Source organism: Myxocyprinus asiaticus, chromosome 41 (assembly GCF_019703515.2).
Source record: "Myxocyprinus asiaticus isolate MX2 ecotype Aquarium Trade chromosome 41, UBuf_Myxa_2, whole genome shotgun sequence".
NCBI classification, from domain to species: domain Eukaryota; kingdom Metazoa; phylum Chordata; class Actinopteri; order Cypriniformes; family Catostomidae; genus Myxocyprinus; species Myxocyprinus asiaticus.
Window position 1 is genome coordinate 21,014,749 of NC_059384.1, and position 20,479 is coordinate 21,035,227.

Sequence of the window (20,479 nt, forward strand, 5' to 3'; positions counted from 1 at the left end):
CAGCAAAGTTTTAAAATTGGCTATAAATTTACACAGAAAAGGTTAGTTAATGATTTTATCACACTTAAATCAGGTTAACACACATATTTTTTTCTGTCTTGTAGCTATACTTTTGAAATAGTGAGTATTTTTATATATACAGATTGGCCCCATTCACTTCCATTGTAAGTGCCTCACTGTAACCCAGATTTTAGCTTTTTTTTTTTAAAGAAAAGGAGGGACAAGTCAAAAGAAATGTTTGTGATAATCAATATTATCCCACAAATACTGATGATTGAGCTTAGCTTGTATCGAACCTGGAATATTCCTTTAAGAGATCTGTAATTACAAATACAGTATAAAAAAAACAACATACACTTTACAATAAGGTTCTGTTGGTGAGCTACATTAGTTAACATGAACTACTAACAACGAAGAACAACTTTACAGCAATTAATAATCTTGGTTAATGTTCTTTTCAAAATTTACTAATACATTTTTTACATTAAAAGTTGGATAAGTTAACATTAATGAATTATGAACTAACAATGAAAATTTTTTTGTGTGTAAATTAACAGTAACCAAGAGTAATAAATGCTGTTAAAAATATTGTTCATTGTTATTTCATAATATCTCATGCATTTACTTATGTTAACAAATAGAACCTTCTTAAGTGTTACTTCAAATCTCAGCACTTATATACTCCTGACGACATTATTCACACAAACACATGCACAGACAGTATCCTGATGAGTGCTAGTGTTATAGTGAGTCAAAAAGGATTAGAATGGATAACAGTAAACACAGAGGTGTAGGACTAACAGAGAGCGCAGAGACGCAGGACATGCATACGCATAACCATACACTGTTTCCCTCAGTCAGATCTTTTGGGTAAACAGTTTCTCCAGTACAGAATGAAAGGAACATTGGGAATTGAATTTTAGTATAAAATGTTTAAATATCTGTCATGTAATTTTGACATTATGATTGTTAATAGAACAATAATGATTTTAACCACAAATGTACTAAATTATTTGCTATAATCAAGACATGTTACCTTAAATTTAAGTCCAAAGAAATGAAGAGCATAAAATAATTGCACTCTTGATGGAATTACTGAAATAATTAAGTAACTATTCAACTATAACTGATGAATAACTAATCAACATTAAATCCAAAAATTAATCTCAGTAATAAAGTGTAGAATGAAGTATTCTTTATACACATTTTAAGCACATTCTGACCCATACAGACACACATTTAGCTGAGTAATTAGAGTCAGATTTAGCTCACTTTATGGGAACAAACATTCTAAACTATAGCTAAGCGTTATAAAGCACACACAAGCACTAGAGATACGGTGTGTGTGTGTGTGTGTTTATGTAAAACCTGAAAGGTCATCTCCCATTACAAAGTGTCAACACACCAGGAGCACCTCAAATGTGTCTCTGTCCTTAACTATTTCACTCTCTCTTTCTCTTTCGTTCTCTCTTTCAATCATCCAGCTATTCGCCGACTCTTTTTCTTTCTCGCCCCTCCTGCTGCTCTGTTAGAGTCAGGAGGAATAACTGCGAAAAAGAGACAAAAGCACATCAAACACACACAGTCACGCAGACACACACTAAACTTGTGCTATTGTTTAACATGATGCATGGTGAGAGATACCTCAACACTCTTAAATGTGAATGAATGACAATGTGTGATGCAGATCTGTTGGTCACAAGGTCTGTGAATAAATACTAAAGAAATATTGGTCATGATGGACTATTACTAAAAGTCTTAATTTCAACATCATGTTATGGTAAATTCTAAATATATATATATATATATAACAGTAACCAAAATAGACTTATTGTACTGCAAAAATTTAATATTTTTACATTACAAATCAAGCAATAATATTTACAATTATACTAGAAATAGTTCTGGTCCACAAATTTGATTGGCTAATTGGCATTCAAAGAGTGCTGAATTTCAAATAACAACATTGGAACATTTTACAGTTTGTATCATTTTGCTTGACTTTGTTCATTATGTGGAATTCCATTTGGTTTAATTGTTGTAACTGAACTATTCCGATGGTAAAAAAAAATAAAATAAATAAATAAATAAAAAAGAATTGTGTATTGGGTTTGAAATGTCAGTTACTCTATATAACAGTAACTTTGTTTACAGAATTATTGTTTAAAAGCAATTTCTCATTCCATATGCATACAAAATACAGCCGAATCACAATCATTCTGATATTCAATCTAGTGTAATAATGTTTGAGTATTATGCTCATTATTGTTTATTGCTTATTAATAGTATACATGTGCATTCTTATCTGTTCCTCAAGTTGTAGCTGTCTATCGGAGGCACAGTATTACCTAAGATATCTATAGTTTCTGTGTGTGTGTGTGTTGTCCCATGGGACTGACCATCAGTGAGGGCTCACTGAAGCTTCAGCCAAGCAACCAGAGCCATCTGCCCCATCACTACTGTCATCTGGACACTTTCCTTTTTCCCTCTCTGTGTCTCTCTCACTCATTCTCTCTCTTACTCTTTCCCTTATTCCCCCTATTTCTCTCTCTACCAATACAGAGCGGCTTTACTGTGTTTGATCTGTCATTCATCCAGTAACCGGCATGCAGTGCCTTTAGCTGGACTTTGCTGAGGATTACCTACTGTCCCAGAGGAACTTACCAGCACAATGACAACACTAGCCCAGCCTGTACCTTCTGCTTCCAAGCTGCTCAAGAGACTCAAGAGACTCAAGCACCTGACTCGGCATCAGTTCTTAAAGTGTTTAACATATCTGCCTCTTAAAATTCCAGAAAAAAAACAAAAAAGAAAAACAGTAACAAGCATACATGAGAGTGCATACTGTGTATTTACAGTATATTTACTGTATTTTTATTTTGAAAAGATTGTGTAGGTGGAGGAAAGATGAGAGTTCACTTTAATGCAGAGTTTATGGTTTCACTTAGCAAAGAGCCCAGGGCTAGTTTTAGACAATTCTAGTGTGTTGACTGCTATTAGAGGATCAATAGGGCTAATTGATCAGATTGTGGTTTTGCTCAAATGTTGGTGGCGACTAGAGGTAGAGCTGAAATAGGAACTGACAGGTAACCACTTAAACAGAGAGAGTGTGGGCCATACATAAGGAACATGTGTGTATATATGTGTATGTGTGTGTATGTGCATACTTGGCTATAGTTTAGAGACAAAATTGTAATCAAATGTGCACTATATTTGACAAAATCTCCTTTTAGGGACATTTTGGGATTTCTTGATTTGGCAAAATGATGCATATATATTACGCATATATATATATATATATATATATATATATATATATATATATATATATATATATATATTATTCTAAAAATGCAAAGAGCTTTCAGCTAAGGTTAAGATGGTGGTTAGGGTTAGTCGCAGTCAGTCTGTTAGTCAATAGTAATTAAAGCTTTATATAAAATAGATAGATGTCTATGGTATCTACCCATTTAGATATTTAATTAAATGTACCCACGTGTGTGTGTGTGTGTGTGTGTGTGTGTGTGTTTAGAGCTAGAGTAATACCAGTATTAGTATCACAGTTACATACATAAATATTAGGTGAAAAAACAGACTGTATATAGGGTGGGTTTTTTATGTTATGTGAAGGGAATGTTAAAACTGACTTAGAAACTTTTTACCATGCCTTTATCATTTATTGTTGGTTTTCAAATGCCTTTTATTTGATTTTTTTTAGCCTTGTCCCAGACGCAGATTTTCAATATTAAACTATGAAAATTATTACATGTTTAAAACTATAATAACCTAAACAAAGAGTGAAATGACATAAACCATTTAAAAATGTATTTTATAAAAATGATTTCTATATTTTTTTTATTTATTTTTTTTTTATTACGCCAGTCCGACAGTTGTGGCATCATTTCCACCACACCAAAAATGTTGCCCCTAATATATACCTGTATATACAGTGGCAAGAATAAGTATTTGAACCCTTTGGAATTAGCTGGCTTTCTGCATCTTTTTTTGAAGACATTCTGTAGTGGATTTACTTTGATGTTTATAGGGTCATTGTCCTGCTGCATCACCCAACTAATACTGAGCTTCAGCTGGCACACAGCTACCCTGACATTATCCTGTAGGTTATCTTGATAAACTTGGGAATTCATTTTCCCCTTCATGATGGCAAGCGGTCCAGGCCCCGAAGCAGCAACGCAGACCCAAATCAGGATGCTTTCTCCACCGTACTTTACCATTGGGATGATGTTTTCATGTTGGTATGCGATGCCCTTTTTACACCATACGTAGTGCTGTGTGTTCTTTCCAAACAATTCAACCTTAGATTCATCAGTCCACAAGACATTTTTCCAGTGGCGTTGTGGAGTATTAGGTGGTCTTTGGCAAACTTCAAGCACACAGCAATGTTTTTATGGCAAAGCAGCAGCTTCCTTCGTTGTGTCCTGCCATGGACACCATGCCGGTTTAATGTTTTCCATATAAAAGACTCATGAACAGAGATGTTATCCAGTTCCAATGATTCCTTCAAGTCTTCAGCTGTCACTCTAGGGTTCTGTTTTTTTACCTAACAGAGCATTCTTCGGAGTGCCCTTTGAGTCATCTTGGCTGGACGGTCACTTCTAGGCAGAATAGCCACAGAACTAAATCATCTCCATTTATAGAAAATTTGTCTAACTGTGGACAGATAAATATCTAAGCTCTTCGAGATAACTTTGTATCCCTTTCCAGCTTTATGCAAAGCAACAATTCTTGATTGCAGTTCTTCTGAGATCTCTTTTTTTTGCGAGGCATGGTCCACGTCAGCGGATGCTTCTTGTGAATAGCAAACTCAAAATGTTTGAGTGCGTTTTATAAGTCAAAGTAGCTCTTACCCACACCTCCAATCTCATTTCATTAATTTGATGGCAGGTTTGCCAACTCCTGACTCTAATTAGTTTTTGTTGACATCATTAGCCTAGGGATTCACATACTTTTTCCAACCTACACTGTGAATTTATGAATGATGTATTCAATATGTAGAAGAACAATACAATAATTTGTGTGTTATTAGTTAAAACAGATAGTGTTTGTTCATTATTGACATAGATGAGGATCAAACCAGATTTTAAGACAAATGTATACATAAATGCAGGTCCAAAAGGTTTACATATCTTTTCTTGCCACTGTACAGTATATATATATTTATATATTTTATTAGGCGTCATTTCCATTCAACCTGTAATTTTGCCTACGTAGAAAATATTATTTAACTGTGTATATTTAGGACATGAAATGTTAGCTCTGAAATTAGCCATTTTTAAAAAAAATAAAATAAAAAAAGTACAATATTTTTTCCATTATTATCATTTCCACCACTGAATTCTGTTCAGCACAATACAGACTTTTTGAGATGTGATGGAAAATACACTGTGGTGGGAATTTTCATGACTTTCAAAATGAAATGACAAAAATGACAAATCTCCCGTGATTCATGCATATGCACTGTTATATACAATGTTTGCTTACAAGTGTATATACATACTAATGATACATCTAAAGATTTTAGGGAAGCATGCACTACATCCCTCATTTAAAATGAATTACTGCACAGCCATACTGAGAGGTTGACCTCGAGGTAGCTGAATCACACACAAGCATCCAAATGCCACAGGGGGGATATCATTAATCTCATATTAATAAAGAGATCAAACTGCATTATGGATGTCCATATTGAATGGGGGTTGCATTTAAAAGCACCAAAGGTTAAGTGTGAAATCAATGGCTATAAATTAATGTATAAAAATTCAGAAGAGCAACAGAGAGAGAGAGAGAGAGAGAGAGAGAGAGAGGAGGAGAAATGCAAACGCAAAATGCGGGAGAAATGGAGAGAGAGAAAGACAAAGCATGATTGTTGAGTCATGCTCTTAATGTCAGAGCTTTCACAGAGTGCATCAAGACAGCAACGTTTACCAGCTCATTATGATTATGGGCTCTGATGGAATTGTGCATTTATGAACCACATTGCTGCATCATTCAACCTCCATGACTCCCTGCATGAACAAAAATGCCAGGGGTGAAATCATCTATTCGAGACAACCAGGAAAACAGTTTTTATCACTGACCCTGAGGGCTCCTTTTATTGCACCTCGAAGCTCTGTTAACTCACCATGAGCTCTGATGTACATATGTGCTACCAGAAGCCCTAGGGAACTTCAAAAGCAGGAGACAGAATGGTAAAGCCCTGTGAGGGTGGATTTTCTTTTTTCAAAACCTGCATCTCTCCCAGCTGAAGTATGAGAGGGTAATTGAATTGTCTTCTGAAGCTTGACATATGACCCACCCAGTTTTGTATGTAACCAGTGAAGGTGAAATTAATAATAGGTATCCATGGCAGCTGTGAATCTGATGGCAGAGGATCATCGAGACTCATCCCTCATAACGAAGACTTTATGAGATCAAATAGTCTTTTATTGATCTCTGATCTTCATTGCAAAGTTAAAGGGATAGTTCACCCAAAAATGAAAATTCTGTCATCCTTTACTCACCCTCATGTCATTTGAAAGACATTCTCCTGTGGAACACAAAAGGAGATGTTAGGCAGAATTACAACTGTCTCCATTCACTTTCATTGTATGAAAAAAGTGCAGTGTGTTCCCACGGAAGAAAGTCAGAAGGCTTTGAAACGTCATGAGTGAATGATGACAGAATTTTCATCTTTGGGTGAACTATCCCTTTAACTGGAAATCCACACTGAGTGATATTAGGAAATTGGTGTAAAAAGGAAAGAAAGAGGAGACAAATAAATGCATCTGAACTGAAGATGCTCAGCAACACTTCGAAAAAGTTTCTGTCCATAATGAAAAGCATTTCAAATAAAGCCAATAACAAAAAGCTTGTTGACAACGACTATACACTATAAAAATGGATAACAAGTAATCAAGGAAATTTCTACATAAGTTTAACCCTTACATTTACTTTTGCAGTCAGGCTAATTTAGTCATGTTAATTAATATTTTGAGTGATGTTAGCACTTTCAGAACATTTTTTTGGTTACCTGATAAAACATTTTTTGCAGTGTAACGTTTAGCAGTGCCCTTTGACCACTATGTTGTTGTTGTGTGTTTTGATTAGGGAATACTCATGGAAGGGGTAATCTGTCAACAAGCCTTTTGCTCTCTTTCCTTCTCCATCACAGACAGTTGGTACCATGCAGACACAATCAGGGGGCAGCAGATGTCAGTGAGACCGCCTTTGTTTCCAGGGCAGCCCATACTCTCCACACTGGACCACCTCATTGCGGTAGTCCATTGTCATTAATTTGCTGTTGGGGGATGTTCACACTCCTCCTCTCCTGTCCCTGGCCATCATTTAGTAAAACACTGTAAATGCACATGCTAAAGTTTCAGTTTGTGGAGGGACTGCCCTGCCTTTCTTTGCACTTCTGTTTGCTTTGCTTAAGTTCTTGCTAAACAAACCGAGTTGGTATTTCTTTTCATTTATCTTTCTTGTTCAGCATTTTATCAGTCTCATGGTTGGCTATTACCCTGTATGTAAGTGTGGTGTTTGTTCATTCACTTTCTCTGCATCAGATGTGAATGATACATTCAGTGCACTCATTTACAGTTCTTCCTTGTAATTTCCAATTGGTTGGTACTTCTGTCTGTGTGTGTGCAAGAGAGAGAAAGAGACAGAGAGAAACTAAAAAACAGAACTGTTGTCTGTTATTTGTCTGTTATGTCTTCTTTAACAGGTGGAAACCTGGTCAGTTTGAAAGCCTTCATCATTGTTAATAATATGATGGCAGGACAAGTATAATATATAATAATTTAATAATGTTAAATTAACAATAATTTATAATGTTAATAATATAAGTAGGACAAGTATTGAAATTGTTTTTAATAATAAATAGAAAAATATTTTAGCACAGTCGAACGAATTTCGTTATATTCGAATTCAATTTACATCTAGGCAAAGAAATGAAGAATTTTGCATTAACATTTTTTAAAAGAGTACATATTTCAGGAAACGTGGAAAATGAGCAGATACACAAAACACAACAAAAATCGCTTTTACATTTTCAAAAAAAGTTACAAACCGATTTTGGTTGGTAGGGAAAACAAAAACAGTCTCTTTAGAAAATACGCGGAAATAAATGCACAGATATTTCTGATATATTACATTTTAATTTTCAGTTTGCTAACGATTGGACTTACACTAACAGCAGTTACAGTTCACGATAAAGCCTGTGCAAATAGACATTACAGGTAATAATAGGATAATAATAATAATAATAAAATCATGGTGTGTGTCTTTGTTATGGTATTATAGCTTAGGTTGAGCAGATTACAATTAGCCTACACGACGAGGCTATTTGCTTTGAGCTAACTTTAAAAAGTAGGCTACAAAAAAGCTTATTTCTCTAGTCAAACACACTTTAATAAATAACAACGAAATAATAATAATGATAATAATAATAATAATAATATTAATAATAAAAACACAATATAAAATTAAATCAGCAATATTTATACAGGGGCCACATAACATATAAATAAAATATACAATATCAAATAACATTTAGCAATTCCTCTTTGGGAAAAGAGTGAATAACGCGAACTGTGACTTCACATTTTAATGTAATTTTGTGGCATTAGTTCCAGGGTCTGTACTCGGAGGGGATAGTGGTCATCCCGGGAAACGATAAATTCTCCCTCTGGTGTTTCTGTGAGCGTAAAGATTCCTTACTGCTGGTGAGGAGTGTGTTCTCATCTCCAGAAAGAAGAACAGTGCTTTCCAAAAGATGTCGCTCTGAGGGGAAAGAATCGTATTTTATAAATTTAGCCAAAATAAATTTGATAATTGCCATATAAGCCTATTAGTCCAACAAATATATACATATTTACATATAGAAATACCACTTTACAGTTGACAATCATATGGAATTAGTTTTCAATTTTCAATTTTTCATCTATTTGGACATTCAGGCTTCAAACCCCCTTAAAATGTCTCTTAACTTACTTTTATGGGTCTTAATGTGAAGTTTAAACTCTTGGGCCTCTTGGAAAGTAGTTCCACACACTTCACATGTTAAGGGTTTGTCTTTGGTGTGGGTTCGCCGGACGTGGCTGTCGTGGGCCGCATGAGAGGCGAACGCTTTCCCGCAGTGTTTACACTTGAACGGCCGCTCACCGGAGTGCTGCCTGATGTGTGTGCGGAGGATGCTGGAGGCCGTGAAAGCCTGTGACAGTAAGAAATAAATGTACATTTCGCAAAGTAACTGATTATGGTAATACACAAGCTCTTGAGGACACATTTTAATTGATACCTAAATGGGGACTTCCCTTTGTCTTCTATTGTTTTTAAATAAAGCTTATTATAATTACAAAAGGCCAAAACCTTTCCCCTAAAAGAAACGTTTTTGCATTTTTAGAATGCAATACATGTAGCTAAAATATAGTAGGCCTATTAAGGAAATAAAAACGTGTCAGATTTCCTGGTGTTAGTTTTCAGCAAATTTGTGCCCAAAGTACGAAGCACAAATGATGGGTAATATCGTAAAGGCAAAATGGTCTTAGGCAGTCCGCAAACAGTACAGAGAGAGTGACATAACCACTGAAAATGCTCTTATCGCACGCGTTAAGTCACCCTTGGAGAATAGAACAGGACGAGTATACAAAACAAAGGGTCCGACAAACTTTTGTCTTTTTGCGAGTCATAAATTAAAGCATAATCCCCATGCACAATAGACTGGAGGTGCATCTGGCATTAATTAGCATGTAAGTGTCCTCTCAGAGACGCTAATGAGCGCTCAAATACACCATGCAATTAGCCAAATCCTTAAAGCTGTATTTGCAATGCATCTGTAGAATGCACTGAGCATTACTCACCTTGTTACAGTAAACACATTTGTAAGGCCGCTCTCCTGAGTGCACGCGCATGTGTTTGTTCAAACTGGAGGACTGCGAGAAACTTTTGCCGCATACGGAGCACTAGTGACGGGAAAAAAAAGAGATTGTATTATATAAAGTGCTTTAATAAAGTATGACCAACGAATTGAAAGTAAATAAACTCAATAATTTTTCTTCTCAATTAAACTATTTAAAATACGGCATGCATACGTGTATTTCAAAAGCTTATTGGGAAAATAGCCATGATAACAATGTCTGGATATTTTGCATTCTGTGCAGCTGTTCTAAAGGGGAGCTGTTCTTTCAGCACCATAGCGCTGTTGTTTCATTCGGATTCCTATGATTCTTTACCTTATGTGGTCTGTGTTTCTCGTGCACATGGAGAATGTGAATTCGAAGTCGGTCTCTCTTCTCGAAAGACCTGTTGCAGAGGTGGCAGGGGTATTTTCTATCACCCTGATCCACACAGCGCGTGTATTTCAGGTGTTTGTCTCTGTAGTACTCATAAGCGAACACTTTTCCACAGCGATCACACTTAAACCCCTCTGCAGAATCTGAAGCAAAAAGAAAGATTGGCGCGTAAGGAATTTGCAATTACATTTAGGCACAACACATCGTAATTTTATATTGTAACTGGCCCAAATCATATATGTAAATATAGATTGCAGATCACATAAATATATATCTATAAAAATCTATAAAGAGCACTTGGGCACATTTTTGTGTTACGCACATACCTTCGGTTTGGAGAGGCTCATTATCGTCAATAAACTCTTTGAGGGTGAGAGGAATGCCCAGAAACTGCACATAGCAGTCTCCGTACCAGACCAACAATTCTTGGTCTGATCTGATCTCTTTGCAGGCCTCGTAGTAAATCTGGCCTTCGCACTGAACCGCAATCAGATTCTGTTCTTCTGGAAATCGCGCACATTTCACCAAGGACATCCAATTCCCTGGAGCGCCTCTTCCATCCACAAAGTGACTCAAGCGCCCCTTCTCAAAGATCTTAATGTAGAGAAAATGTTCAAAATGTAATCTAAATGTTTCATATAAATCAGAGAATAGGAAAACAACTGTGTTTCATCTCACTGAATATTGCAGAAAAGTTATATAGGCTATAAAAAGAAAATAGAAACACTTGAATGTTTATTTACCTCCCACATGAGCGTGTTGTCATCGTAGGTTTTGATCTCACTTGTGTTCACCAGTTTCCCCTGAAACGGCCCAAACCTGGTGCCTTTTGGAATCGTGCTTTTATCAGCAAATACTCCATAATGGGAAAGACTTCCACAGTGAGTTTGGAGAATCGATAAGCCTGAAAAATTCAAGACACACTTCATGACATTGCCAACACTGAAATTCAGATAGATAGATAGATAGACAGACAGATAGATAGATAGATAGACAGACAGACAGACAGACAGACAGACAGATAGATAGATAGATAGATAGATAGATAGGTAGATAGATAGATAGATAGATAGATAGATAGATAGATAGATAGATAGATAGATAGACAGACAGACAGACAGACAGACAGACAGACAGATAGATAGATAGATAGATAGATAGGTAGATAGATAGATAGATAGATAGATAGATAGATAGATAGATAGACTGACTGACAGACAGACAGACAGACAGACAGACAGACAGACAGATAGATAGATAGATAGATAGATAGATAGATAGATAGATAGATAGACAGACAGACAGACAGACAGACAGACAGACAGACAGACAGATAGATAGATAGACTGATTGAAGAATCCAATTACCTTCTGGGAGATCAAGCGCTTCAGTATCAGCAGGGAAAAGATGACGATCAGCTGTTAAGCAATTAAAGAAATATGAGTTTCAAATGCAATTATGCCTAATATATGAACAGCTGAGAGAATGCGACATTTAAATTGAATGTGTGACAATAAAAGCCTTTTATATGAGTTATACAATGAATTAAACTATGTAATCAGATTATCAGTATGTGTAAATTGCATGTTGATATATATACCTGTACTGGGGGGAAATGATACTCCAGAGATGGCATGTCCAACATTTTGCCCATGTTTTTTGGAATATCCGTAGAGCACAGTGAAGAGATCTTCCTCGGTAAAACCGTAGGTGCGAGTCTGTTTGGATACCAGTTCTGGGGCCTGCAGGTACATGAAACTGTCCTTAGCCGGAGAGGATGAAACCGAGGACTTTACACTGGACGGGCTGCTGAACTCCGACAGAGAGCCAGTGCTCTGCTCCTCGTGTTTGGAGAACATGGTGTGTGAGGGCTGTACGGGCTGAAAATATGGCACGCTGGACACATTGAGAATCTGTTCGTGGAATACAGCGGCCCTGTGGCTGTTGTGGTTGAAAAAAGACGGAGTCCCGGTGAAATGAAATGGCATGACTGCCTGTGCGTCTGTCACCATGCGGCCCAGAGACGTGAGCGGATGGAAGATGCTGTGCGCGCTCTTGAGGAGGTCTGTGTAGTGCGCGCCGGGATGAGACGGGTACAGCGCCAGACTCTTGTCTCTCACTGCGGGGTTACTGGAGAGAGACACCGACATCACCACGGCCGATGAGGAGAGATATGAGAACTTCAGTAGCCTTATTTTTATTTATTTATTATTATTATTATTCAGTCCTGTATATTGTCCCGTTCTGTCCAAAAACAACTGTAAAATGAATGAAACAACATGAAACATGAATTTGACTGTGCATTTAGGTAAAAACTATTTAGCCTGCATCACAGATTTACCACTAACTTGCAATTGCTACATTAAGGAGCCATTTCTGCCTGATCTAACCCTTACAGTTATTTGTGTTGGTGTAACGTAATGTAATCAGGTTGATTCAGTGATGATTCAGACTGGAATCAACCCAGTTAATTTAGATGTTAACACATTTTTTAGTGTGTACATTTTAGGCTGATTTTAAACAAAAATGTAAATGCACTATAAAATATTTTGCCAGATTTTGCTAGTTGCTAAATGTACGTCAATGTGGTTTATTCAAGTCAAAAATATCAAGTCAAAAATATTTGGACTAAATCAACATGACTACATTAGATTAGGCATATGCATGCACTGACAGCACTTTTTAAGGGTCAGATCTGGCAGAAATATTTTTTATGTTCATGTTTACAGTAGGTTATAGACTTTCCGGTAACGCTTTACAATAAGGTTCCTATCGTTAACATTAATTAATGCATTACGTATCATGAACTAACAATGAACAATATATTTTTTACATCATTTATTAATCTTTGTTAATGTTAGTTAATAAAAAAAAACAGTTGTTCATTGTTAGTTCATGTTAGTTCATAGTTAATTAACTAATGTTAACTAATACAACTTTTAAATAAAAAAATATTATTATTATATGTTGAAATTAAGATCCCACCAACTTTAGTAGAAATGACTGAAAGCTGCCTTTAACCCCATTAAAATAGAATTTTTCACTCATCGAATTTTTCAGCACTGTGCAACTTATTCTAATAGTCCATTTTCTAAACCATATTCTAGATCTCTAGAATAAACTGTGACGAGAGCGCGCACTGGTAGCCACTAACAGAGACTAATTAGGGTCGTGACACTACAGTTTAAGAACAGAGGGTCAGCAAGAAAGGTCACCATTAATGAAGCCTTTCCAACTCTTTTAAAAAGCATTAAAGGTGTCATGCTCCATAGATTTCTGACCTCAGCTGGTTATTGCGCATGAAGAGTTCTCATAAATGTAAAATTTTTACGCAAAATAAAACGCCCAAGTTAGTTAATACTGCCATCAAATCGGTGAACACATATTGTAAGTCTGATTTTATGCTCTCACCATAGAGTGACTTATTTCAGTCCTGAAATCCTCCTCTTCTTCTTGGAGAACCTTTGACTTCAGCTCACAAGGACTTAGACTCAGGAGCGATGAAATGCGCCGTTGTTTGTGTGAAGCTTGAGACAGGTCTGAAGACATATGGTTGAGTGGAGGAAAGCTACAAGAGTGGAGATGCCTTTCCCGGATCTGTGCTCTCATTGGCCAGTCAGGGGTTCATCCTCAGGGAATTGCACTTTAACATGTTCTTAGCACCACCCGAGCCTCCACTCATAGCTCTCTTTCATATGCGCCAAAAGTTCTCTAATGTGTTAACTACGAGAGGCGGACGACTAACGTGACCTAACGTGGAGAATGGATAGAGGCACAAGGACTGTTTCTGGACAGTCAGTTTAAGGGCATGGATTAAATTATGTGATTTAACCGAGTGCACATATACAAAACGCAGATCTTAAACTTCTGCGTAAATTATATTATAACCTACATTGAGTGAATCGTGAATTTATTAAAAACATTTTTTAACTTATATTATAACATTATCATTTTCAACTCATTGCCAGTTGTGATTTGTATCAGAGTAAAATTAAACATAAATTGAGTCCCTACTTAGATATACAGTACTGTGCAAAAGTTTTAGGCACTTGTGAAAAATGTTGCATAGTGAGGATGTCTTCAAAACTAATGACATAAATAGTTTTCATTTATCACTTAATGTCATACAAAGTTCAGTAAACATAAAAAAGCTAAATCAATATTCGGTGTGACCACCTTTGCCTTTAAAACTGCCCCAATTCTCCTAGGTACACCTGGACACAATTTTTCTTGGTTGTTGGCAGATAGGATGTTCCAAGCTTCTTGGAGAATTCACCACAGTTCTTCTATCTATTTAGACTGTCTCAATTGCTTCTGTCTCTTTATGTAATCCCAGACTGACTGGATGTTTAGTGGGGGGCTCTGTGGGGGCCATGACATCTGTTGCAGGGCTCCCTGTTCTTCTATTCTATTATTTTCTGTTGGCATAATTAATGTTTGGGAGTCTAACATTTATATTTCCTATTGACACACTGAAGCTGAAGATATAAATAATCATCTTAAGACAAACGCTTTTGTGAAACATCTTATGTGCCTAAGACTTTTGCACAGTACTGTACTTTAAGTAAAAAGATGAAAAACAAGTTTCAACTTCACGCTTCTAAAATATAGCCTAACTATAAGCCTTGCACCAAAACATACACAATAATAGGCCTAATATTATTATAAATAATAATGAAACAGAAAAAAAACATGCTTTTATTATTTATCATTACTTATATTTATAATAATCATAACAATGTTACTACTGTTATATTATTATTTTTTTCTATTAGGGCTTATATAATAAACTGGTTTTGATGTAGATTTAAGCCAAATGTATTTCTGATAAATAATAAGACAATCAAATGTTTAACTGAAGTTAAAAGGCATGTAATAACATAATCCCCTCAAATAATAATAATAATAATTACTGTTGTTACTGTGGTAACACTTTACAATAAGGTTCCATTTGTCAACATTAGTTAACATGAACTAACAATGAACAATACCTTTACAGCATTTATTTATTCTGGGTTATTTCAACATATAGGATAGTAATAGCCTACATTTTATAAATTAAAGGTTGTATATGTTAACATTAGTTAATGCACTATAAACTAACATGAACTAACAATAATATTTTTTTTTTTATTATTAACTACATTAACAAAGATTCATAAATGCTGTATAAAATATATTGTTCATTGTTCATGAGACCTAATGCATTAACACATGTTAACAAATGGAGTACCTTATAATAAAGTGTTCCTGTTATTATGATGATCATTGATGAACAACGGAATTCTGCAGTTTGAATGATTATGGATCCGAAATGTGCTGCATGACCACGTGACTTTAATAATGAGAGGATAAACTAAACATTGATATATTAAGCCTGATATCTTTTCAGATAGTCTATATTAAATAAAAAATTAAACATTGTTCTTCTGCAACAGGTTGAGTGTTTTGCCTTAAAGCTACAGGATCCCTTTTTTTACTCGCACAAACATGTTTTTAATCATGTTCCCTCCATTTACTTATTGAGCGCCTGTATTAGGCTACTATTTTGACCTTTGCACACCAAAACAGCTTTTCGCAACCTCTAATGAAAAATTTCCAACGCGTTGAGAAGTTGATTAACAAACCTGATCATCTGCAAGGAGGTTCGAAATAATCCGTCACGACATCATTTTTAAATGTTGCAATAACAGAATTCTTTATTTACAATTCAATTTGATTCAACATCAAATAGCATCAGCAAAGCCATATTAGTTGACAACTTGCATAACTGTATTTAAATTTCTCTCGGTATATCTAACTTTGCATAAAAGGCTCACACTAAGATTACACACATCGATGCGGATGAACAGGGATGTTTCATGTGACCACAACTGAGAAAAAAAAAAAAAAAAAAACATCTCAGGAGCACGCAACACTGTAAGCTTCCTCCAAAAAAAAAGTCCTTATAAATTACATATTGCTTCGATTTCCCATTGCATCATCTTCATTCTCACACATAACTGAGAGGGTAAAATCATGACTGTACAAATAATAAAACCCACAACTGATCACAAACTAAACATGGAAAATGAGCAATATTGAAACAAGGAGGAGAGAGGGGGAATATGTAAGGTATCCAGCAAAAGACATGGATAAGCAGTAATGAATTAGGTGGATCCTGTCAATGATTCACTATACAAATATAATACAGACGACTTTTGTAATATACAAGACAGTAGAACAGATCTAAGGCAATATGCTAAGTTTTAGCATTTCAAGGTTCTTGCATTTAGCTCTAAGAAATTGGCAGACTATACAAAAAGACATTGAAAGTCCCAGAAAAAAGAAATCAAAAAGTAAAGACAAATCATTTTAGGAAATTCAATCATAGCTGTTACAATTCAAGTTATATCTTTTTTTATTTTTTTTTTATTTTTTTAGGACAAATGGCTCTTTTGCACTAAAAAAAACTCTGCACCACCTTCACATCATGGCTTATATTTAAGTTCAAAATCTTGACAATCTTTGGACTTTGCAGAGGGTAGTGGTACATGTGCGACTGGCTATTCTCCAATATGGTTTCTGGATGTCAGTCCTTGTCCAAGGCATCCAACATTCATCAAAATTGTGATTAAAGAAGCTTGTGAAATGAGTGCCAAATAGAATTTGTTTCATCAAACAGAATATGAATCATTAAATCAAGTTTTTTTTTTTTTAACTCGGCAAGTTTTGTTAAAACGGCAAGTGTGTTTCTGAAACTTTCAGGAACTTTTGAGCAGTGGGCAGAGTGAACACTTCACCCCAAATGATGCGAAATCAAACTTGTATTTACAGTGTTCAAAAGTGAAAGCTAAAGCTACACCAACGTACACAACCACGGCACCTTCAGCGTATAATGATAGAGCTGAGTCATTGCAAATTTAATTTTCTGCTGGTACATACATTATATACTTAAACCAGCTTAAAAACAGAGATGACATGGTGATATTTTCAGCGAAAGCGAAAGGCTGACAATCTAACCCCGATACAACCTGTGTGCAGACATGGTACAAGAACAAAATGAAATTGGTATGTGTAAGTCTATCAATCAGTTAAAAGGCAAGGAAATTTGGCTTTGTTCTCAAATAGAATGCATGAATGACTGTTTTGCGTACATTACAGCTTCAAGAGCGTACAGTTTACATGTATGTAGTGATGCAATCCGGAGATATGTGAATTGAGGGTCCAAGTAAACAGCCTGACTGTTGATCCCGAGGTTGCCAAATCCGTTTGAGGCCCAGAGGTACACTGTGTGTGAATGTCAAAATAGCCACGTAAAACATCAATGCTGCTTTATTTTTGGCTACACCACTATGAAAACCTGCTTGTCACTGAGGAACATGTAGATTTGGACATCTTGTTTTCAATTCTTGTTTTTCTCAAAATATAACCCACATTAAAAAATTGTCCGTCTTTAATACTGAGTTTGAACCGGTGAGGAAAAATGTGTCTCCTGAAATATCCTGTACAAAAATTACAAAACAAAACAAAGGGGGAAAAAAATCTCAAGTAATATTTATTGCTTGTTGTCTTTTCTTACACACACCGGATTCTGGTTGTATCTAGCATCTGGCATGAAGCATGTGACACCACACAACAAAGAAAGCACGCTTCAGTGTTGAGTTTATGGCTGTGTTGTGTTCCTCCTGCGGGGCTCCTGGCTAAAGGCTTAGAAGCAAGCGAGTATCTGTACACTGTACACACAGCACCCTCCCAAAGCCCACCCAGGAAAAGAAGGACCACTGCACCCCAGCTCCCCCTCTTCAGTACCATTAGAAACAGCACATGCTCCCTGCCTTCCTCATTTTCACATCAAATGAATACACACGCTTAAGAAACGCCGCTCTTGTTCCTGAAACAGTTCAGGAACTGTTCTGAAACAGTTTGGGGGGAGGAGGAGGAGGGGGAAAACATATTGAAAATCAAAAAATAAATATCATACGAAACAATTACAAATTACAATCTACCAGCATTTCATTTTCTAACAACACGTTTAAAAATCGTTTTCTCTGAAACTACTGGACCAAGTAAAATAAAATCCATTTCTTATGAGTGATTTTTCACCACTCTCATTGACGCTTTTTAAAGAAATCTACACTGTTAAAAAAGAAACTATACATTAGAATAAAACTTAATTTACTACACAATAAACCTCTAAATTATGTCTAATTTTACAAACCGTCATCTCTCATAATCTATGTAGAAGACATTTCAACATCATTCTATCTTTATTTGTACTCTGAAACAAAAGAGAATAAAATAAAAAAGGCAAAATGGCTGAATTTTTGAACACAGATTTCAAATGCATTCTCCTTGCCTACTTTGGAACGTCAGGAAAGGAGTTAGACCGAAGATGGGTGGGTTAAAGAATGTCTGTTAAGAACAGCCTGAAGTCCAGAAGAAATCGAGAGAGAAAAAGAGGGAGGAATACATTCATGGGAGACAAGGATTCCGATGCCACTGTTACTGAGTCTTTTTCAGGGGAGACCTAAGTCAGACTGACAGAAAGGGCTTGCAGTGCGTGTATGAGAGAGAAGGCCGTGCTTGACTGGGTAGGGTGGGGGAGAGGGGGTAGCTCAAGGTCCAGAAGATCCGTGTCAGTGTGTGAATGTGTTTGTGAGAGAGAGTCCATCCCCTCTGAGCTCCAGTTCCCCTGATGCATCCTCTATAGATGTCCAGTAGGGGGCAGGACCTCTAAAGACCCGTCCCGCCCCTGATAGCAGCTTAAATAGCACAGCATCACTCCACAAACTCTTTTTAACCACGCTGCAGCTGGAAATCACTCATGAAAAGTCTTCATACACTGTTTACTGCATTGGGACGTCATCTGCCCAGGGTCAACAATACTTCTGCTGTGTGTGAGAGAGAGAGAGAGAGAGAGAGAGAGAGAGAAGAAAAAACTGGTCTTAGATTGATAGTGAAAATGAATCGAACAAAGAATCAATCAATGAATACATAAAACCAAAGACATAATTGGGTGTTTCTATGAGGACTTTTATGTCCAACGGGTTGATTTTTTTTATTAAAACTAACAGGTTTAAAAAAATTTGTTATATGAAGGTAACATTAAAAACTGTCTTGGCAACCTTTTGCCATGACTTCATAATTTTTGCGCCCTTTCAAATGCCTTTTATGTATAGATTTTATTGTTTTACCAAGACCAAGACTTTCATTTCAAAATGTGAAATCTTTGAATGAACATTCATTATAAAATATTAAAGGGATAGTTCACCCAAAAATGAAAATTCTCTCATCATTTACTCACACTCATGCCATCCCAGATGTGTATTACTTTTTCTTTTCTGAACACAAAGATTTTTAGAAGAATATTTCAGCTCTGTAGGTCCATACAATGCAAGTGAATGGTGACCAGAACTTCAGAATCAGAATCAGCTTTATTGCCAAGTATGCTTACACAAAGGAATTTGTCTTGGTGACAACAATACAAAAAGAATACAAAAACAGCAGCAAGACATGTGGTAAAATAGTTATACACATGTACATACACACAGAGACACACACATACATACATACACACATACACATACGTAGTGCAATCTAATACAAATCTGTTATCTGTTATGTACAGTGCAAATGTTTATTTTTTTTTTTTTTTTTTTTTCAGAGGAATGAAATGGCAGAAGAGGTAGGATATGTTGGATAAATATAAAAAAAGACTAAACTGTGTATTGCACATAGTTATTGCTCAATGGGGCAATTTAACTGATCATGAGATGGATATCCTGAGGGAAAAAACTGTTCCTGTGCCTGATGGTTCTGGTGCTCAGAGCTCTGAAGCGTCGGCCAGAAGGCAACAGTTCAAAAAGGTAGTGGGCAGGGTGAGTGTGGTCCAGAGTGAATTTCCAGCCTTTTTCCTCACTCTGGAAGTGTATAGTTCTTGAAGGGGAGGCAGGGGGCAACCAATAATCCTCTCAGCAGTCCAAACTGTCCTTTGTAGTCTTCTGATGTCTGATTTCGTAGCTGAACCAAACCAGACAGTTATTGAAGTGCAGAGGACAGACTCAATGACTGCTGAGTAGAACCGTATCAGCAGCACCTGTGGCAGGTTGAACTTCCTCAGCTGGCGAAGGAAGTACAACCTCTGCTGGGCCTCTTTCACAATGAAGTCAATGTGGTTCTCCCACTTCAGGTCCTGTGAGATG

General features: G+C 36.2%; 2 protein-coding genes across 12 annotated transcripts in view; both read right to left on the minus strand.

The window, feature by feature from the left end:
* Nucleotides 1-8,626: 8,626 nt before the first annotated feature.
* LOC127432199 (PR domain zinc finger protein 14-like) lies at nt 8,627-12,445 on the minus strand. The gene is made up of 8 exons (XM_051683090.1): nt 11,896-12,445; nt 11,663-11,713; nt 11,039-11,199; nt 10,622-10,889; nt 10,236-10,438; nt 9,864-9,965; nt 8,995-9,214; nt 8,627-8,784 (listed from the first exon to the last, which is right to left on the minus strand). Exons 1-8 carry the CDS (start codon nt 12,443-12,445, stop codon nt 8,627-8,629), a joined length of 1,713 nt encoding a protein of 570 aa, XP_051539050.1.
* A 3,518-nt stretch (nt 12,446-15,963) lies between these two features.
* LOC127432196 (nuclear receptor coactivator 2-like) overlaps nt 15,964-20,479 on the minus strand; it is a 138,860-nt gene continuing 134,344 nt past the window's right edge. For 10 of the 11 annotated variants that reach the window (XM_051683070.1, XM_051683076.1, XM_051683068.1 and 7 more), the window contains exon 22: nt 15,964-19,168. In XM_051683070.1, the coding sequence (XP_051539030.1) occupies nt 19,154-19,168 (15 nt within the window). In that variant the 3' untranslated portion in view covers nt 15,964-19,153. The remainder of the gene's footprint in view (nt 19,169-20,479) is intronic. The other variant, XM_051683077.1, reaches the window with a different exon arrangement.